At 43.4% G+C, this 21,723-nt stretch overlaps 1 protein-coding gene across 3 annotated transcripts in view; it reads right to left on the bottom strand.

Moving 5' to 3' along the window:
• Positions 1-21,723, bottom strand: part of fam189a1 (family with sequence similarity 189 member A1) — a 140,420-nt gene that overhangs the window by 2,397 nt on the left and 116,300 nt on the right. For 2 of the 3 annotated variants that reach the window (XM_024003415.2, XM_024003413.2), the window contains exons 4-8: positions 17,772-17,903; positions 12,595-12,702; positions 10,005-10,165; positions 3,743-3,896; positions 114-192 (exon numbers count right to left, since the gene is read on the bottom strand). In XM_024003415.2, coding sequence (XP_023859183.1) covers positions 114-192; positions 3,743-3,896; positions 10,005-10,165; positions 12,595-12,702; positions 17,772-17,903 — 634 coding nt within the window. The remainder of the gene's footprint in view (positions 1-113; positions 193-3,742; positions 3,897-10,004; positions 10,166-12,594; positions 12,703-17,771; positions 17,904-21,723) is intronic. The other variant, XM_024003414.2, reaches the window with a different exon arrangement.

Genomic DNA, 21,723 nt, shown 5'->3' with positions numbered 1-21,723 from the left:
CATAGATATCAAACATGGCTCACCCTTATGGGTGAGATACACCAGCCTGTTTACACACACAGTCAAAGTGGTGTGAGGGGTGGCTGTAGTGATAGTTATTAAGCCTTCCTTACCCTGAGTACTGAGACCAGCTGTGGTGTTTCTCTCACAGAGGCTGGACTCAGTGGCCTGCTGATCAATGCTGGTAGTGACCTGCAGAGAGGAGCACATGGACAGACAGACAGACAGACACACACAAATTATTAGTTTTTACAGTTGACAAAGGAGACACACATTTCCAAAGGGATAGTGAGTGAGGGAACCAAATAATTCTGCCACTAGTGAAACCCTTGTTAAAGATGAGGAACAGGTGGGAGAGGCAGAGAATCCTTTTGGAGAACATCTGTCAGAGGCCGCTGCTTCTTCCCGACACATCTGGCAACCATGTGCTCAGTACCACACTCTGGCCAGTAGAGAGCTCTCTAAGCACACATCACCCACTCTACATCAGGAATTCCATTGTGAATTTAGAGGTGGTGAACTGTCACTATAATGTGGTTTTCTTAGGTAATTGTATGCTTATTACGTTATATGTAATGTGTGCTTTCTTTCTCATCTCATCATGATGAGTATTTCTAAATCATAGCAGTGAATATGAAAAAGGATAATCAGGGTCTTAGAAGCATGTAATGTAATGCCGTGTAGTGTCTTTAGTACCATTTAATATAAAGTATGTTCCAATACAATACCTCAGTCTTACCAATCATAAGCTGCAGTCACCTGTACAAACGGATCATTTCGGGTCTATACCTCTATTCTAGTCAACCTGCTAGGTGAGCGACGAGTGTCTATTCAAGGGGAATCTAGATCCTTCTATTGCAGCTGCTCTCCTATGAGGCATACATCTAACAGCAGCCAGTCCCCTCAGGTGCTCTCCCTGCATCAACACTGCAAAGGCATGTACTTCAGGTGAGAAAACGCTATATTGATTTGACCTCATTCACAGAATCTTTGTTGGAAGATCATTTTCAGAAGATCTGTGCAGAGAGCTCTAAAAGATGAGGGGAAGCCTTTTGGTATTACATTTTAGAGCAAATAATATATCTTGTTCTAAAATGTTGGTGCACAATGTCTCCTAAAATATCAAAGGGACACAAAAGGCATTCTTTTTGTGGAACGACGCAGCTTTGTTACAGATTGGATTCCTGTGTCTTTGTCTCCTGTGGTTTCCCTTCACTGTCATGTAAGAGACAAGATACCTTGTCTGTCTTAGGAGAGCCACAATGAATGTCATTTTTTGTGAAGCTTGCATTCAATTGCACTCCCTGTTGCACACAACAGGCTTCCATCCCCCCCTGTCACAAGGGGATGTATGGCTGATTTAAGATGAAATCGTCAACCCTGTTACAGTCAACCCTGTTACTTTATTTGGCACTTAATAGGCAATTACTATAGTATTTTTTTTAAAATTTAACCTCAAGAGATGGAAAAACATGTTTTTTATGAAGTTGAACATGTGCTCTTTATGTCAATATTAAAATGAGATTAATTTTTTTTACCAAGTTTGACTTCTCAAAAGATACCCAATTGGTGGAACGACCCAGCGGCATTCAACAGAAAACCAACTATATTCCTTGAAGAAGTGACATCTCACATTTTCTCCAGGTGGACAACAATAGTATCTCCATGATTGGAGATAGGACAAACACCAAACTGAAATCTATACCTGCTCTGATGTTCTACCAGACAAGATGTGTCTTCTGTATCTCATCTAAATTAGACTTTTTCCATCACACCTACAGTGCATTCGGAAAGTATTCAGACCCCTTAACTTTTTCCACATTTTTATATGTTACAGCCTTATTCTAAAATTGATTAAATAAATTGTTTTCCAATCTACACACAATACTCCATAATGACAAAGCGAAAGCAGGTTTTTAGAAATGTTTGCACATTTACAGTATAAAAAAAGATACCTTATTTTCATACGTATTCAGACCCTTTGCTATGAGACTCGAAATTGATTTCAGGTGTATCCTGTTTCCACTGATCATCCTTGAGATGTTTCTACAACTTGATTGGAGTCCACCTGTGGTAAATTCAATTGATTGGACATGATTTGGAATGGCACACACCTGTCTATATAAGGTCCAACAGTTGACAGTGCATGTCAGAGCAAAAACCAAGCCATGAGGTCAAAGGAAGTGTCCCTAGAGCTCCGAGACAGGATTGTGTCGAGGCACAGATCTGGGGAAGGGTACCAAAAAATGTCTGCAGCATTGAAGGTCCCCAAGAACACAGTGACCTCCATCACTCTTAAATGGAAGAAGTTTGGAACCACCAGCACTCTTCCTAGAGCTGGCCACCCGGCCAAACTGAGCAATCGAATGGAGAAGGGCCTTGGTCAGGGAGGTGACGAAGAATCCGATGGTCACTCTGACAGAGCTCCAGAGTTCCTCTGTGGAGACGGCGGAACCTTCCAGAGGACAATCTCTACAGCACTCCACCAATCAGGCCTTTATGGCCTCAGTAAAAGGCACATGACAGCCCGCTTGGAGTTTGACAAAAGGCACCTAAAGGACTCTCAGACCATGAAAAATGAGATTCTCTGGTCTGATGAAACCAAGATTGAACTCTCTCACCTGAATGCCAAGCGTGACGTCTGGAGGAAACCTGGCACCATCCCTACGATGAAGCATGGTGCTGGCAGCATAATGCTGTGGCGATGTTTTTCAGCGGCAGGGACTGGGAGACTAGTCAGGATCAAGGGAAATATGAACGGAGCAAAGTACAGCGAGATCCTTGATGAAAACCTGCTCCAGAGCACTCAGGATCTCAGACTGGGGCGAAGGTTTACCTTCCAACAGGACAACGACACTAAGCACACAACCAAGACTACGCAGGAGTGGCTTCGGGACACGTCTCTGAATGTACTTGAGGGGCCCAGCCAGAGCCGGGTTTTGAACCCGATTGAACATCCCTGCAAAGATCTGAAAATAGCTGTGCAGCGATGCTGCCCATCCAACCTGACAGAGCTTGAGAATATCTGCAGAGAAGAATGGGAGAAACTCCCCAAATACAGGTGTGCCAAGCTTGTAGTGTCATACCCAAGAAGACTCGAGGCTGTAATCGCTGCCAAAGGTGCTTCAACAAAGTACTGAGTTAAGGGTCTGAATACTTATGTAAATGTGATATCTGAAAAAAATTACTGTTTTTGCTTTGTTATTATGGGGTATTGTGTGTAGATTCCATTTTAGAATGAGGCTGTAACGTAACAAAATGTGGAAAAAGTCAAGGGGTCTGAATACTTTCTGAATGCACTGTATGTGTGTGCTGCTGTCTTAGGGGAGGCCTTATGAGGTCAGCAGTGAATTGGGTCATCTGCATAAGGAAATGTTACACATCTTTATTATGTCTCCTTTATTAGAGCCCGTGGCAGCAATTTACACAGAGAAAGAGGAGCATAAAATCCTCTCGCCTCACTAATCCTCAACCCAAATAGAAACTTTAACTGAGTCCAGCTAGCTAGCTTCTCTCTGTGTACTTCTCCTTCTCTCTTTGTGATCTCATACAACAACTTCTTCTGAAGTCAAAATGCCTTTCTTAGCACTCTCCTTTGTAGTTGTGTTCTTACAATGTGCATGTAAACAGGGACGTATTCAACAGTGAGAGGGGTTCTAAACTACTCTGACTGTGAATAGAGAACGTGTAATGTTAGAAAGAGGCTGGTATTCTATGGGGGAAGGATGGTAGTGATACTCACCTGACTGGCAGGGGTCTGCCCCATCCCCATTCCCATCCCCACCACAGACTCATATGATGGGGGCAACTCAGAGGGGTAGAGTGTCCCAGGGCTGTTGATGGGCACTCCATAGATGGCACTGAACGGGGAGTGTGGAAAGTCCAGGTGTAGACTTCTGAATGTGAGAAACATTATGGAGGAAAGGTGTGAGGAGAGAAATAATACAAATAACCTCTTCTTCCTCAATCCAGCAACTCTTCATTTTAGAGTAAACAAACACATTCAATTGGTTGAGAGACACATTGTTTTTCATGTGGTGTTAATTAAAAAATATCTCACCCATGCAAGAGCCATCTTTTTTAATTAAAACCCATTCTCCTGTGAAGTGGCAGAGTATAAAATACAACTTGAGTGTCTGAATCAATCATCCAGCGCATGATGATGTCATGACATGTTTCTGCCCTCAGCTAGGGGACTCTATAAAGGCTTCCTCTGCATGTTTCTATTTACAGCCTAATTGACAAGAACACATGGCATCTAGCCAACCAGCTGGATCAGCATGCCTTCAAAGATGTGGAAATGGAACTGATTGTCTTATACCAAGTGGAAGGAGATCAATGGCACATTTACACAAGGCCATGGATGTTACCAGTGCTCCTTAACAAAGCACTACAACATTCTGATAGTCCATACTAAGCATTGTCAGTGGCTTGGCCCAAGGGCTCCACAGAATAAATATTGAGGATCAAACTTGCTCTAGCCACTTACAAGATACCTATTTAATAAAACATATGTGTTTAGTTTCAGCTCTGCCGTCAATCACTAAAATAGAATATGATTCTTGGCGAGGACAAAACCAAATAATCAAACTAGGGAGTTGTATCAAACCTAACCTCGTCGTGAACCAGGCTTCCCTAAAACAGGAAACCTGGGGAAGTTCCATGGCAAAAATCAGCTAAAGAGGGGTGCGAACCAGGTGTAAATCACAGTGCAAAACACGCCTACACGGGAGCCCGGGTGAGATTAATCAGACCCCCTCAGTGCGTGAAGACAAAAAAAATCAATAAAACAAACACTGGTGACAAAACATTTAAGAATGTTTGCGGCACAGTGGTTTTTACAGCATTTCTCTGTTGTTTTGAGATGAGATGAAGATGCAGCAAGAGGGGAGAAATGGTCTACAATGCTGGCCAGTTCAAGATTTCTTATTTGGACTTTTCTGGGGTGATATTTGGGTGTGCAGGGTTGGAAGAGCCCCGGGACAAGAAGTAGCTAGTCACAATGAGGTTCATTTTGAGAAAAGTCAGTTAACCTTGTAAGCTACCTAGGTATAACTAGCTACAAGCTAGTTCAATTTCTCTCAGGATTATAAAGGCAACAAAATGTTAATAAAAACAGAATATTATTGACCTAAAGGTTAGCTGTGTTAGCCCAGTATTTAGCTTATTCAGGGTCAGTGATACATAAAGCAACCATGGTACTGTCTATCTCCCTCAAACTCAACTCTGGACCTAGAAGCCAGTTCCACGGCTTTCACTGCTTTCATTGTTCCCCTTTAATCAGGGACTAATTTAGACCTGGGACACCAGGAGGATGCAAATAATTATCAGGTTTGAAGAGAAAACCAGCAGACACCGGACCTCATAGGGTAAGAGTTGAATACGCCTGGTCTATCTACTATGGGAACAACGACAACCTTTTTCGCAAGCAACATTGCTAAAATTAATAAAATAAAATGAACCTCAAAATATGTTACCTCTAATGCTCATCTCCTGTAACCGAATTGTCATCGCCTTACTTTCATACTGTACCTAAATTACAAGGGTTGGATTTTTACACTAAACAATTTTGTCAGCACTCAACCTGGTCTCAGAGCATTTTGTATTATTCTGTACGTAAATCCGTATGATATGTTATGAATTACAATTCATATTATATGTTATGAATTTGCAAAATGTACAATATGTTACGCATTTTCAAAATGTACAATATGTTATGAATTTGCAAAACGTATGATATGTTATGAATTCTAGCTAGGTGGCGAATGTTAGCTGGGCTAGGGGTTAGCGTTAAGGTCAGTGCTTAATTTGAGCCGGAACAGGATCCGGCACCTCTCCGTTCTTCTTTCCGGAACCTATTTGGCCAGATCTGGTACCTCTTTTTGCAATGTAAAAATTCTAATAAAAGCGATCAAAGTTCATTTGAGTTGCCTCTTCGTTAATTGTCCTGCTTTAATTGTTTTCCACCATTCATTTATCCCATAGGAGATTTTAGAAAGAGTTCAAATAAGGACTGTGTTTCGTGTAGACTTACGTGGCATTTTGATAACTGTGTAAATCTCTCTAGGACAAGGTGACTTTTTTATTTATTATATTTTTTACCCCTTTTTCTCCCCAATTTCATGATATCCGATTGGTAGTTACAGTCTTGTCTCATCGCTGCAACTCCCGTACGGATTCGGGAGAGGCCAAGGTTGAGAGCCATGCGTCCTCCGAAACACCCTGCCAAGCTGCACTGCATCTTGACACACTGCCCACTTAATCCGGAAGCCAGTCGCACCAATGTGTCGGAGGAAACACTGTGGTGCAACTGGTGACCGAAGTCAGTGTGCATGCGCCCGGCCCGCCACAGGAGCCGCTAGAGCGCGATGGGAAAAGGACATCCCGGCCAACCAAACCCTCTCCTAACCCGGACGACGCTGGGCCAATTGTGCGCCACCTCATAGGTCTCGCGGTCGCGGCCGGGTCTGTAGCGATGCAGTGCCTTAGACCGCTGTGCCACTCGGGAGCCCCCTGACAAGGGGACTTTTATCAATATGTTATCCTGTATTTACTCCCCAAAAATGAAATGCTAATTAGCTGCTAATGTGGCTATCATAAAGAACTACAAATACCACGATCTGGATGAGACAGCCGAATCGAGGCAAAAAGGTAAGAATATCTGGATTAACTATCTAATGTTAGCTACATTTAGTCATGAATAAATTGGCTAAATGTTTTTAAATTAATAATTCTGTGAACTGTCTAAAGCAAGTTTTAAATTGACACAATACCTGTTAGCAAAGGTGTCAGCTAGAGGTGATGTGCACAAGCTTGCAGGGATTTGTAGTCTTGAATGATCTCTACTTTGATGCTAATTAGCATGTTAAAATCTGAGAATAAATAGAGCCAAATATATTGATAAAAGCCACCTTGTCCGAGAGAGTTTTATATGTTTATCAAAAAACATCACGCTAGGGTAAGCCTATGCGAAACACAGCCCTTATTTTAATTGTTTCTAAAATCAATGGTGGAAAAATGATTGGAACAATTTCCCTGTTTGAAACCGCTAGGTTTTATGGGTATTATGACACCTCCACTGTGGGGCTCTATTTGAGTGTCCCGGATGTACGTTTACTATGTTACGTCTAGTCTATGAGACCAGCCTGCAGCACTGGTATATGGTTTGCCTCATATATATTGTCTACTGGTATAATTTTAAATAAAGAACATATAGCTCAACATGTAAACCATGTGAGAGTTTAGCTATTCTCTGCTTCAGATGACAGATCCCCATAAGGCCAGTGGATTCAGATAGCTGATATACTGAGACAGTGACAATCAAATAAAACTGATTGGAGATCTTACAACTTACAACCCCTTCCCCTCTTTATTGCAGGATTGTGATTCATCAACATTGACACTAGTTTATTTTGAATAATATTTTAACAATTAAAACAAGTTTAAACATTTAATCAAAAACAAAATGTCCAAATAAGCTAACTCGTATGTAAAGATTAGACATCGTAGTCTAAACAACAATAGAACATTGAGTGATAGTAACACGTAGGCTATTATTACTAAAGCATAATTTCAGGTGAACAAAAAACTCCATACCAGCGGTGACTAACCTTGCTCCATTGATCCCTGATCTACTGGGTGAGCACACTTCTGTTCCAGCCCAGCAATAGCACACTTGATTATCAACTCATTAGGTTTGATAAGTTGAATCAGGTGTGTTATTTCTGGGCTGAAACAGAACCCTGCACACCTAGCAGAACCCCAGCAGGGTTGGCCTTCTCCAATTCTAATAGGTTTATACATTGTGTGTGATGTTCAACTGTTTTTGTATACAACATTTGCTAACATAGGTAGGTCTACACATATAACCCAGAGCATATACAGTTGAAGTTGGAAGTTTACATACACCTTAACCAAATATATTTAAACTCAGTTTCTCACAATTCCTGACATTTAATCTTAGTAAAATTCCCTGTCTTAGGTCAGTTAGGATCACCACTTTATTTTAAGAATGTGAAATGTCAGAAAAATAGTCGAGAGAATTATTAATTTCAGCTTTTATTTCTTTCATCACATTACCAGTGGGTCAGAAGTTTACATACACTCAATTAGTATTTGGTAGCATTGCCTTTAAATTGTTTAACTTGGGTCAAACTTTTCGGGTAGTCTTCCAAAAGTTTCCGACAATAAGTTGGGTGAATTTTGGCCCATTCCTCCTGACAGAGCTGGTGTAAATGAGTCAGATTTGTAGGCCTCCTTGCTCACACACACTTTTTCAGTTACGCCCACAAATGTTCTATAGGATTGAGGTCAGGGCTTTGTGATGGCCAACCAATACTTGACTTGTTGTCCTTAAGACATTTTGCCACAACTTTGAAGTATGCTTGGGGTCATTGTCCATTTGGAAGACCCATTTGCGACCAAGCATTAACTTCCTGACTGATGTCTTGAGATGTTGCTTCAATATATCCACATAATTTCCCTACCTCATGATGCCTCTATTTTGTGAAGTACACCAGTCCCTCCTGCAGCAAAGCACCCACAACATGATGCTTCCACCCCCGTGCTTCACGGTTGGGATGGTGTTCTTCGGCTGCAAGCATCCCCATTTTTCCTCCAAACATAACGATGGACATTATGGCTAAACAGTTCTATTTTTGTTTCATCAGACCAGAGGATTTTCTCCAAAAAGTACAATCTTTGTCCCCATGTGCAGTTGCAAACCGTAGTCTGGCTTTTTTATGGCAGTTTTGGAGCAGTGGCTTCTTCCTTGCTGAGCGGCCTTTCAGGTTATGTCGATATAGGACTCGTTTTACTGTGGATATAGATACTTTTGTACCTGTTTCCTGCAGCATCTTCACAAGGTCCATTGCTGTTGTTCTGGGATTGATTTGCACTTTTCGCACCAGAGTACGTTCATCTCTAGGAGACAGAACGCATCTCCTTCCTGAGCAGTATGACGGGTGCGTGGTCCCATGGTGTTTATATACTATTGTTTAACGCGCCATTAGTCTCTTCCTAGGCTGTTATCAACAAATGCATTTGGAAACTGTTTTTAATTTACAATGATTACATCAAGATACTGTAGTTAGGTAATAGAAAGTTATCTAGATGATGACATTTAATTCACTTAGCTAAGCAGTGTGTAAAGTTAGCTTGCTAGCTAGCAGCTCAGTTGAGTTAGCCTACAAAGTGACCTACTAGAAGTGTAATACATAGTTTAACATTTCAAAATATATTTACTTACTTGAATAGTTTTTTGAGCCCTTATCTTTTATAATAATGGGCAATCTTCAAGATTTTTCGGTGGTAGCAAAGCGCAGCCATATGGACAAATGGAGACAAGGTAAAAAGTGTGTTTGTCGAAAGAGCAGTTTAGAACGTGTTGTGACGTTTGACCTAACCAGCGTAATCCACTTTCAATTCCAACAAATATAAATCGCAGATTGTCGGCTACACTTGATCATTTGAAAACGTCCACTTGAAACTACCAAAAGCAACAACTCTACAAAATGTGTCCTACCCGGACAGAAAACAGTGGCACACATAACACCCCCCCTTCTACGGGTGTGTGGGGAAGGGTTCTTAAAATGTAACAGCCAATCAAAATCTTGCAGAACTATTCATACCGTTTTTGCAATACAAAATTCCCCAGGCATGACAACAACATGATTTTGGAGGTATGGCAACGCAAGACTATATCAAACCCAATGTGACAGGTGCCAAAGGAGATGCTACAGCCAGTCATTCAAACAGGCATGTTGCTATGTTGGTCAGCCAGGTTGTTAGGAGGTTGTTAGGAGGTCAGAGTGTTGTGCTGCAGCCAGTACATCTGTACATCTATCACCGAAGTGCAGGTGTTGTGTTGTGTTGCTTTGCTGTAGTACCTCAGTTCGCCCATCACCGAGGTCAAGGTGTTGTGTTGTGGTATGTTGTGTTTGTTCTGTTCTGTTGTGTTGTGGTATGTTGTGTTTGTTGTGTTGTGTGATGTTTTTTTGCGATACCTCTGTCCGTCCATCACCGGGGTGCAGGTGTACTCTGGGGGGTAGTAGGGTGGTGGAGGGATGGGTGGGATGAACTCGTCAAAGTCAAGGGTCTGGTGCAGGATGGTGCCGCGGGGAGTCATGCAGTCAGCGCTCAGGGCTCGAGCTCTGTGTGGCATGAACTAAAACAGACAGACAGACAGATAGAGAGAGACACAAACCCAGCTTTTATTTCAAAGACAGGAAACTGCTGTCTATTTGTCTCATTTTGAAAGCTTTATACTGGGACCATTGAACGTGTTAATTTCAACAACATTCTGTAGAAAAACGGCATCTAGAATAAGGTTATCTAGCTGACACAATTCTGTTTGTTTTTTGGAGACTTGGACAAAGGAACTATGCAGTAGCATGCGTCATTATCGGTGGCAAAGTCGTTAATGGCAGTGCTAATAAAGCCAGACACAATGGAGCAGTGGGAGGAAAAAAACGCTGGCTGGATCAATACATGTCAAGTGAAGGAAGCCTGGCCTGGCCTGGCCAACACGTTGTGCATTGAGTCAGTCAGGCTTTAGTAGGTAGCTAGCTTTGTTCCTGGGAGCTGAAATCTTTCCTTGTGAAATGGGAATGAAGCCAGATTGAGAGGGGCTCTGTGAGTGTACTGGGAATAGGAGGAGACAGGTCCTTTGTCATTCACCCTCCTGTGACCTTACGGCTGTACAGGCCAGTTTAATCTCTCCTGGTCTGTGTTTTTAAAACAGTGGCGTGTCTCACATTCCTCCTGCTCACAACCAGACGACGACGTGCCATTGAGAAGTTCCCATTCAGGACGCACTGCAGTTCAGCCTGTCTACTTTGAAGTTTAAATCTGACTTTGAAAAATGTGCCCATCTGTCGCTTTGCGTCTGCCATCAATCATGTGTCATACAAGAAAAGCATTGAAAGTTTATATAGATATATTCTTTATCAGTCAAGGACAAAGACATGAAAACCTCTCATTGAAATTCTGACTGAATAGTAAAACCTTGCCCTTACCAACCAAATGACTGTGATCTGTATCATTTTAGGTTACAAAATGTATTGTTTTGCAATTTTCTTCTCGCCACAAAAGATGAAGAAACTGAACCAAATGCAAAATCAAACATATTGTCCTGCTCTTAAGCTTCTGGTCCCGTAGCTCATTGTGCCTGTGCGGTGACTGTGTAGCTGGGATCACTAGTGATGTCTTGCATTGCCACCTTGTGCTCCGAGATGAAACTAATCCTCTACTGCTCCAGTAGGCTGCAGCCTCCACTCTAGCCTCTGCAGCAGTCCCATTGCTAACCCCTACATCTGCATCAGCGCCAGGCAGTCCCAGCCCCTGCATCAGCCCCGGCTCCAGCCCCAAACTCCTGCCTCACTAATATAATTCAGCTCTATCAATCTCCCACCCTGGGCTTATCTGCCATATACCCATCTAGGAGGCCAGACAATTTACAGCTCAGCTCATAAACTGTATACAAAGCCTTCTTGTATAGAATGTTAAAACGTTATTTCTCCCCCGTAAAAAATTGCCCAGAGATATTAAAGGGGTGCAGACAACCTCCGCTGGTATCGCTAGTATCGCTTTGTTTTAATGGTAGCTATGAGGGCGCTACAGCCCACCAATCATCTGGGAAAGTCATTCTAAATGGGCTGAGAGCATTGCTCTGAAGGGCAAAGGGAGCACCCCGCCACATTGATTTCCCTGATGACAGCAAAGCATTTAGGTTTTGGGCACAGTCATTGTTTCCCTTGTAATGCGAGAGGGTCGTTTTAAGGACAGCATGCCTTTTAAGGTGTACATATTACCAACTACAGTGAGGGAGAAGAATCATTATTTCCCCCTTTAAAAATCCTCTGTGATTTTTTGTGTGATGTGGAGGTTCTGAACTGTTCTGGGATGGGTGCCCTTCGTGATGTGGAGGTTCTGAACTGTTCTGGGATGGGTGCCCTTCATGATGTGGAGGTTCTGAATTGTTCTGGGATGGGTGCCCTTCGTGATGTGGAGGTTCTGAACTGTTCTGGGATGGGTGCCCTTCGTGATGTGGAGGTTCTGAATTCTTCTGGGATGGGGTGCCCTTCGTATGTGGAGGTTCTGAACTGTTCTGGGATGGGTGCACTTTGTGATGTGGAGGTTCTGAATTGTTCTGGGATGGGTGCCCTTCGTGATGTGGAGGTTCTGAACCTGTTCTGGGAGTGGTGCACTTCGTGATGTGGAGGTTCTGAATTCTTCTGGGATGGGTGCCCTTCGTGATGTGGAGGTTCTGAATTCTTCTGAGATGGGTGCCCTTCGTGATGTGGAGGTTCTGAATTCTTCTGGGATGGGTGCCCTTCGTGATGTCTGTTGACATTATCTAAGATGGTCAGACTGAAGACAATTTATTCCAAATCTGTATGGTACTACAATACTACTGATACTACTACCGCCATCTGAGTGGGAGAATTATGAAGCCAGCATTAGAAGGCCAGGCGTGTTTACCTTTCATGATGGTTCAGAGCTGCTCTCCATAAGGCTATAGATCAGTCTCATTGAGTCCAGGTCAGACAGAGTCAGAGACAAAGTGTCCATTGTGTTCTCTGTCACACTACTTACGATCTGTAGCACATCAGTGGAGACCATCTGCATGCAGCACATGGCAGTGGCCAGGGCACAGACGATGGTGGAGATGACATTCAGGGCGCACACACTAAACAGGAGCTCCTACAGGACCCAGGCAGAGGGAGAGAGGGAAGGGAGAGAGGGAAGGGGGGAGAGAGGGAAGGGGGAGAGAGAAGGGAGAGGAAGTCACATTTGAGCCACAGTGAGGAAAGCTAAGCAAATATTACAGCATGAGAACACAAGAGAGGAGAGAAATATATAGAGGGAACAAATGAATGAGAGAGGGACTGAAGGTGACTAAGGACAATGGAGATGTCATTACCATGGCGACACAGCACAGCAGGGACTAGCTAGCAGGGGAGCACTGCAGAGGAAGGATACAGTACATCATAACAGCAGCAAATCGCCCCTTAAATCTGAGAATGATCCAACCAGGAACAAATTCACCCTAATAGCTCAGCACTGCATTTCCTGCAGCGCCATCCTCTTCCACTCATTAAACCATGTGGGAATGAAGCAATATGAATCCCTGCCGGCCCTGACACTTCAGGGCATAAAATCCTGTTTACAGACAGCTAGCTAACTGCAGCCCAGACTTGCTACTTTGAACCCCGAGTCAGCAGCATTGCTTACAACCACAGGAACAGTCTTGAAAGAAATGAAATTGTGTGAGTTTGACATTTGCCCAAGCTCTCTTTTTATTTTGACATGCGTTCACCATTGGGAGGCAACCGATGTTGAAAATGGTTGAGGTTATAGCAATGGATTCCCATTGATATGACAGGTGAAGTCTCTGATAACCTTGGTGTTCTTGCGACCAGAGAGCTCGAGACTCGCACAGCTTTCACAGATGCAGCCTACATTTGGCAGGTGAGGTCCTGAGTCTGTGAAACAGATTCTTTCTCAGTACCTTTGAGAAACACATTGTGTGATGAGCAGGCAGCTTAAAGCTAACTCCTGCCTCTCTGGAGACTTACAGGAGAGGGGGATGAGGAGGGGCCTACCAGAAACACTGTGAAATAGAACATCACGGCCCATGGTAACCAACCAAGACCATGAACAGTGCCTTCTACTGTTGAGGTGTGATATAATAGGACTGCATGGCTATAGACCCAGATGCTCAGGTTGCATGTCAAGAACAACTCTTGTCCCGAAAGAAATCTCCTATAAGGTTGGTATGTTGAGTACTTCAACACAGCTTAACAATAGTAGCACCATTGTAAAGAAGCATGGATCAACAGGGAACCATCTCTCTTCCTAGTCTCTGTGGGTAAGGTGATAATAGCCCCCTGAAGAGGTGTCTGTGTTCCAAGGTTATGCACTGACATAATCTGATTTATTGAATTCTCAGCAAGAATAAATATGCATACTAGTGAAATGGAACCCCATGCAACCTGAAAATAGGCTCTTGATTTCCTTCCATGTTGCTTTTCTTTGTTACTTGGCTAGACTTCAAGGTGAAATAATAAGCCGGTAAGTGTCCTCACCCATACAGTGCTTTTTCTAATAGCTATCTTCTGGCCATCTGATCATGTGGATACTGAATAGCGAGAAATGCACAGCCTGAGCTAAGCACAGTGAAGACCACAAATTACCATGGTATTTGACTCTCATACTAAATACTTTATTTTCATTTTCAAACAGACAATGGAGGGCTATTATGGATGAACAATGTTTGTTTGGAACACAGTATTATTTCCTAGTGATATTTACTATACATACTAGTACCACAGTATAGAGTAATGTCATTGTAGCTTTGGAGAGAGATTTGACAAGCAGTGTAGACAGACCTATAGGTCAAACAACAGGCAGATCTGTCACTTCTGGCCTTCAACTATGTTCTATCACTTCCCTGTCTGGCCTAATATGATCAATCCCTGACACGCATACAGGATCATGTTATTAGTTCTGACTCAGACACTTTATTTGACACTTGGGAACAAAGTGCTAGCTTGGCAGAGATGCTCCTGTGTACTTAGAGAGGTGAATAATACATGGAGATTGGTACTTCAGTATAAACATGCATAGTAACTCTTTTCAAAGAGGAGACATTTTGTTTATTTTCCTTTGCATTATATCTTGTTTGAGGTGTTGACACAGCTGATTTCTCCTCCTCTTTTTGGGATACGTTCCTGTTCCACGCCTTGCTAGTCACACAAACCCAATCCAGATACTGGGAGTCACAGGAGACCCATGTCCTCATTCAGCGAAGCCTATTTCATTATTCAGTTCTCTTTGCAGTGTTGCATCACCGTGTGCATCAAATCTACCAAACAAACCGGCATCAATGGTAAGTTCAATGGCTCACTCCGGGGAAAGGAATAGAGAGAAGATGATGCCAAATAAATAATTCTTGAGCTTCACTTACAATTTCAAGGAGAGAGAGAAAAATAGACAGATCTAGGCATTGAATATGTACTGTACATGACAATGTCCAGTCTCATCAAAAGCAGAATGTGAAATAAAAAGTATTGGAATTCAAGTTTAGAAAATCCCAATGTTATGTTTTGTGGAGTTTCTGGTAGAATGTTATTGCTGTTTTGTTGCTGTGCGAAATCATGCTGTTGCTTTGTGAAGAAAGATTAGTGTGCATAGCGTATACATTTACATTGAATCGTACATTCATAAAGCAAAGAATAAAAATACCCTTCATGAGTCATGGGCTATATTGAATATAATGACTTCTAAGTGTTTCTAAATGCTACATACGTGTTTTTCCTGAAATATATATACATTTTTTGTATTTTACCCCCTTTTTCTCCCCAATTTCCTGATATCCATCGCTGCCCAACGGGCCCAGGAGAGGCGAAGGTCGAGTCATGCGTCCTCCGAAACAGGACCCACCAAACCGCGCTCCTTAACATCCACCAGCTTAACCCGGAAGCCAGCCTCACCAATGTGTCGGAGGAAACACTGTTCAACTGAAGACCGAAGTCGCTAGAGCGCGATGAGCCACGTAAAGCCAAACCCGGCCAAACCCGGCCAAACCCTCGACGACGCTGTGCCAATTGTGCACCGCCTTATTGGACTCCCGGTCACAGCCGGTTGTGACACAGCCTGGAAACGAACCTGGGGCTGTAGTGACACCTCAAGCACTGACATGCCTTAGACCGCTGCACCACTCGGGAGGCCCCCGTATTGCCTGTATTTTATTGGATTGAGAATCATTGAAAAATGTACAGGTGAAACTGTACACAACTTCTCTTGTAATTAAAGCTCTGCCTTTTCCTACCAAGGAAATTAGGAAAACCAATGCAGGAAATATAGGTCTGTGAAAGAAATTAACACATGCATTTGGGCCGTGGCAACACACTATAAATCACATCTTTCTAAACAAAAAATACAACTGCATATTATTGTTCCATTTTCATTGGTTTTGGGCGATCCTAAAACTCAGACAGCACATTTGTGTTGCAGCTGTGTTGTATACATCTGCCTTGCAGATGTGAGAAGAAATATTACTTGTGTGTGTTTTCCCTGGCGACTAACATTTGCATATTGACATGGTAAATCATGTCAGGGTACCAACTGTAATAATACCTTGAAGGAAGCTGTTAATAAGGTGTTCATACAGAGTTGAACCTCCCTGAACACAACAGCCCTGCCTGCGTACCTGGAGCCAGGCTGGGGTCAGCCTGGGGTCAGTAGCTCCACTGCCAAGGTTACACACCCCGCCTTCACTCAGGAATCCACAAATTAACTGAATCCTCGTTCCACACTCATTACTCATTGCTTTAGGCAATGACAGGCTAAAATTCAGGAAGAGGAACATGTGATTTGAAGCACTGTGAATGAAACTGTCACGACTTACGCCGAAGTCGGTTCCTCTCCTTGTTCGGGCGGTGTTCGGCGGTCGACGTCACCGGTCWTCTAGCCATCGCCGATCCACCTTTCATTTTCCATTTGTTTTGTCTTGTTTTCCCACACACCTGGTTTTCATTCCCTCATTACTTGTCRTGTATTTAACCCTCTGTTCCCCCCATGTCTGTGTGTGAAATTGTTTGTTGTAAAGTGCTTGTGCACTCTGACTGGTTCGCGACGGGTTATTTTGTACCCATATTTTGTTGTTCTGGGTGCCGTTGRTTTTGCATATTAAACTGCTCCGGTTATTAACCAGTTCTGCTCTCCTGCGCCTGACTTCCCTGCAGCCAGTCACGCACCCCTTACAGAAATCAATACCTCTGGAGTATAAGTATTACAATATCTATTGGGACATGAACCTATTTTGGTTTTTACAGAAAAAAACGTTTCTGTTTTTTACACGTTCTGGTTTGAAATGGGTAGTTAACTGTGAACTACATTGATACGCCAAAGTGGTGACATACATTCTATGCATGTAACTGACTTGTAAAGTATAATTTTTCAATCTAGGCTGTGTATTGGAGGGACGTTTCGAGGCAGACAGCAGCAGTATTACTTAATATTAATATCTAGACAGAGGATAATGGAGAGCCATGATGGCCATTGCTTTATGTGACATCTGACATAACTCACCCTATCTGACTTCCTTAGCACATAATACAGTTTTATAGTGTCCATTCTGACATCTTTTTAATGCTCTATGATCATGATGACTAACAGGGTTGGATCTKTCCTCTTTCATACCCATGCTTCATTTTAAAGGGACTTTTATTTAGTTATCAATGTCTTATAATCAATCAGTGGCATGAAATGAAAGCATTGGAACACTGTAATCCAATAAAGATGCAGCTGCATATAGATCACCATGCCGACAGAAGGCTTTTCAGTTTATATAATCTCCAGAGATCATGAACTGAGCGAACTGGCAAAGCCAAGTTGACAGACCATGCAATTAATATGACTAAGAGCTATGTGTGGATTAGAAGACAAATGCGGTTGCCATTCTCAGTTTCCTGTTCTACTCATCTGAGCCTATAAGTTTCCACTTGTGTTTTACATTGTCTGTGTATCAGCTAAGCTCCCACGACTTGTTATTCATTACACCGAGGTATACCAGTACAGAGTAGGAGAATATTTCAGCTTGAAGARGTTCGGAGGATCAAGTTATATGAACAACATAACATAATAGGAATCATTTCCATAGAACGAGGCTATAGAGTACACATCAAAGAAGAAATGGTGTAACATATACATAACTGTCTATTCACACACATGCACGCGCACACACACACTCTCTCACTTCCACCCACCTTGAGGTGTTGGCGTATGGTGTCGCAGTCGCTCAGTGGGTTCAGTTTGAGCGTCTCTCCTAGGTTGTTGCAGCTGGAGCTCTGGTGCTGCAGTTCACAGCACACACACACACCGTCACTGTCAAACTTTATCTGAGGGGGAGAAAGGACAGGGGTAAGTAAAGGGGCTATTGGATATCAGTGAGAACTCACTGTACTMTTTCCCACACTTGATAATGTTACAACACACCCTAGCGCTGTGTCTCCTCTTCCGCCATTTGCATAAAGCAGAATCTTAATGCTTCTCTATGATGGAGATTAGACTTGCACCTCTGTCTCTGCCCGCTCTGATACTTTCCTTGCCGGAATACACTCTTAAAACAAAAGGTGCTATCTAGAACTTAAAAGTGTTCTTTGGCTGTCCCCATAGGAGAACCTTTTGAAGAACCCTTTTTGGTTCCAGGTAGAACCCTTTTGGGTTCCATGTAGTACCATTTCCATAGAGGGTTCTACATGGAACCAAAAAGCGTTCTCCCTGGAACCAAAAAGGGTTCTCCTATGGGAACAGCCAAAGAACCCTTTTTTATAATGTGACAGAGGAATCTACAGTGCAGGAGGATTACATAACACAGTGAGTTGTAAGGCAGAGTTAACAGGGGGAGGATCTTGAGGTGCTGCTACAACTACTAACTATGTGACCCAGATTGTAAGGAGGCGGGACGTGAACCTACCCATCATGGGTTAATTGCATGGGGGAGTGAAGTCCATTAATATTTCAGTCATAGCGGGGTATGTATGGTCTCCAAGGAGCCGTGTACAGTATTAAAGGGAACTGGGGAGAGGCATTTAGTCTTGTATGCTAATCACTCAGTCAGCAGTAGTGATGTCCTGCTGGTGAAAATGACAGATCTCTGGACCATTGTTCTTAGCCTGGCTCTATACTCAACACACTATGAGGAACGCAAGCTCTACAGGGCAAAATCTTCTCTCTCTCTCTCTCTCTCTCTCTCTCTCTTCTCTCTCTCTCTCTCTCTCTCTCTCTCTCTCTCTCTCCTCTCTCTCTCTCTCTCTCGCTCTCTCACCCTCCTGCTCTCTCTCTGCTCTCTCACTCTCTCTCTCACACACTGTGGAGATCCTTGGAGGAAGTAGACTCATGTGTGTTGATGCATGTGTGTTGATGTTGATGCACTCGTTCTTCCTGCTCCCTCACTCTCACCCTCCTGCTCTCTCTCCTGCTCTCTCCACTTCTCTCTCTCACACACGTGGAGATCCTTGGAGGAAGTAGACTCATGTGTGTTGATGCATGATGTGGTGTACATGTTTGCATGTTCCTCATGCCCCAGCAGACCAGACGGCACACAGGGGGTCTTGCAGTATGTCAGTGCCATATGAATGAACAATTAGATTAGAATATCTAAGTCTGCAGAGCAGCACAGCCATTGCAGTGTTGTTTTCATTTTGATAATCTATTCATGCATTGTTTTCATTTRATGGTGCAGTGTATGACAAGCTCTCTATTTCTGCAGATTTCTATGTTTTGGGTGTGAAACGGCGCGTGAAACAGTGATTTGAACGTCTGATGTCACTAGACACAACCAGAGCGGTAATCTTCCAGCCTTAGCCACATGAGCACTCCACATAGGACCCATCATGCATTTCACCAGCCCATCCAAGATAGGCTTGATGAGACAAGTGGTTTGTCATTAGCCCAGAGAACCACCACCACTAACGGAGCAAGCCTTTCAGTTCACACACACAATGAGAACACTCTGCTCTGGTTCCTGCTTCCCATTCCAGAAGCGGTGAAAAATCTATTTCCACAGACAAAAACTGCATAAAAGTGGTTGATCCTTTCCCAAAAAATGTGGGATGCCCTCTAAACTAGTTATGCCTTCTGAACAGATTATGCACCTCGCCTGAGCCAAATGCATGCTCAGGGAATGCTACTGTTTGTCCTCGCCATACACTGGAACTCTATCAGGTAGGCCAGCAGTCCTGACGGGGATTTTAGTGTACATCATGTGCAGGGCACTAGTGATGCCTGTCACATCCTCCCCCCTCCCTCCTTCCTCCATCACGTTCAGATTCAGAAAACCTCAATGTCCTCAATGGTGCAACTCATTTTGCAGCAATCACAATACATACAGGTTGAATCCCATATTTAAAAACAATAACATCAGAATAGCAAAGGATATTTACAAAGAAGTCGGACGGATAGACAGGCTCCCAGAAAGAAGTCTGGTTCTCCTCCGCTCTGCAGATCATTCCTCTTCACAGAACCTCCCTTCTACGGGCCCCAACACATTACATCACAACTCGTGTCACCCGTCCCCTAGTGTTGATGACGGGTGTAAAACATCTTGACAAACGTCTTGAGATGTAATGCCACGCCAAGCTACATTGGGCACTCATAAAACAAGGGCTTTAATGTCAACTTCCTGGAAGTGATTCAAGGAGAGGGCTTAGGCAGTGTGTCACAGGGAGGGGAGTAGTGCTATGCTAAAACTGATGACACACTCTCTGTGTGTCCAGGTCCAGTAAACCATTACATCACTCCGGCAACAATACCATTTACAAAGATAGGTTTCAAATTGAGTCAACAGCTCAGTATGACATTCATGGACTTCTAATGTATACATTATTTTGATTTATTTACTATGCAAGATGGAGGCAGTTGACATTGATGTTGATGGTGATGAAATAGCCCTGTCGGATGGACAGGTGAATTACAGCTAACTGGAGAAAGGTCACCTCAGGAGCCTGGATGGAATAATAGATAGTCCTTACTTAGTCACGCTCCCTTATTACTGCATAAGGAATGGAAATTAATTCAATAAAGCCTAGCAGTGTTTATGTATCCACTGCAAAGCCTGCAAACAATGCCAGAGTGTTTAATTGATTAGACCAACTAAATTAGAATTCCCATGTGATTAATGTGGCTAGAATAGCAGATCCTCAGTGTAATTACCAACAGCAGTCATGTGAGGAGAACCATCCTCAGTTTAACTACTATGATGATTCGTTTTCCTCTTATCCTTTCTGCTTGACAGATGTGTGTTATTTCCAATGTTCTAAAATTATAAGGATTAAAACATTCGTTTTTTGCAAAGAGATGGTTTGAATCAATAAAATTAGAGTCTAGTTGTCGTTGCCTCCCCTGCTACTGGGTCTGTCTGTGTTACTAGGTCTGTCTGTGCTACTGGGTCTGTCTGTGTTACTGGGTCTGTCTGTGTTACTAGGTCTGTCTGTGCTACTGGGTCTGTCTGTGCTACTGGGTCTGTCTGTGCTACTGGGTCTGTCTGTGCTACTGGGTCTGTCTGTGCTACTGGGTCTGTCTGTGCTACTGGTCCTGTCTGTGCTACTGGGGCCTAGTTAGGTCTTGTCTGTGCTACTGGGTCTGTCTGTGCTACTGGGTCTGGGCTACTGGGTCTGTCTGTTACTGGGGTCTGTCTGTGCTACTGGGTCTCTTCTGCTAAGCTGGGTCTGTCTGTGGCTACTGGGTCTCTCTCTGCTACTTCGGTCCTGTCTGTGCTACTGGGTCCCTGTCTGTGCTCTGGGTCTGTCTGTGCTATTGCTGGGTCTGGTATGTGTTACTAGGTCTGTATGTGTTACTGGGTCTGTCTGTGTTACTAGTCTGTCTGTGCTACTGGGTCTGTATGTGTTACTAGGTATGTCTGTTTATTAGGTCTGTCTGTGCTTAGGTCTTGTCTGTGCTACTAGGTCTGTCTGTGCTACTGGGTCTGTCTGTGTACTAGGTCTGTCTGTGCTACTAGGTATGTCTGTGTTACTAGGTCTGTCTGTGCTACTGACTGTCTGTGCTACTGGGTCTGTCTGTGCTACTGGTCTGTCTGTGCTTTCTGGGTCTGTCTGTGCTACTGGGTTGTCTGTTGCTTCTGGGTCTGTCTGTGTCTGTCTGTGTGACTGGGTCTGTCTGTGCTACTGGGTCTGTCTGTGCTTACTGGGTCCTCTCTGC

The sequence above is a fragment of the Salvelinus sp. IW2-2015 genome, linkage group LG15 (genome assembly GCF_002910315.2).
Source record: "Salvelinus sp. IW2-2015 linkage group LG15, ASM291031v2, whole genome shotgun sequence".
NCBI lineage: Eukaryota > Metazoa > Chordata > Actinopteri > Salmoniformes > Salmonidae > Salvelinus > Salvelinus sp. IW2-2015.
The sequence above is the reverse complement of the archived record's forward strand: the minus strand, read 5'-3'. Positions and strand labels throughout refer to the sequence as shown.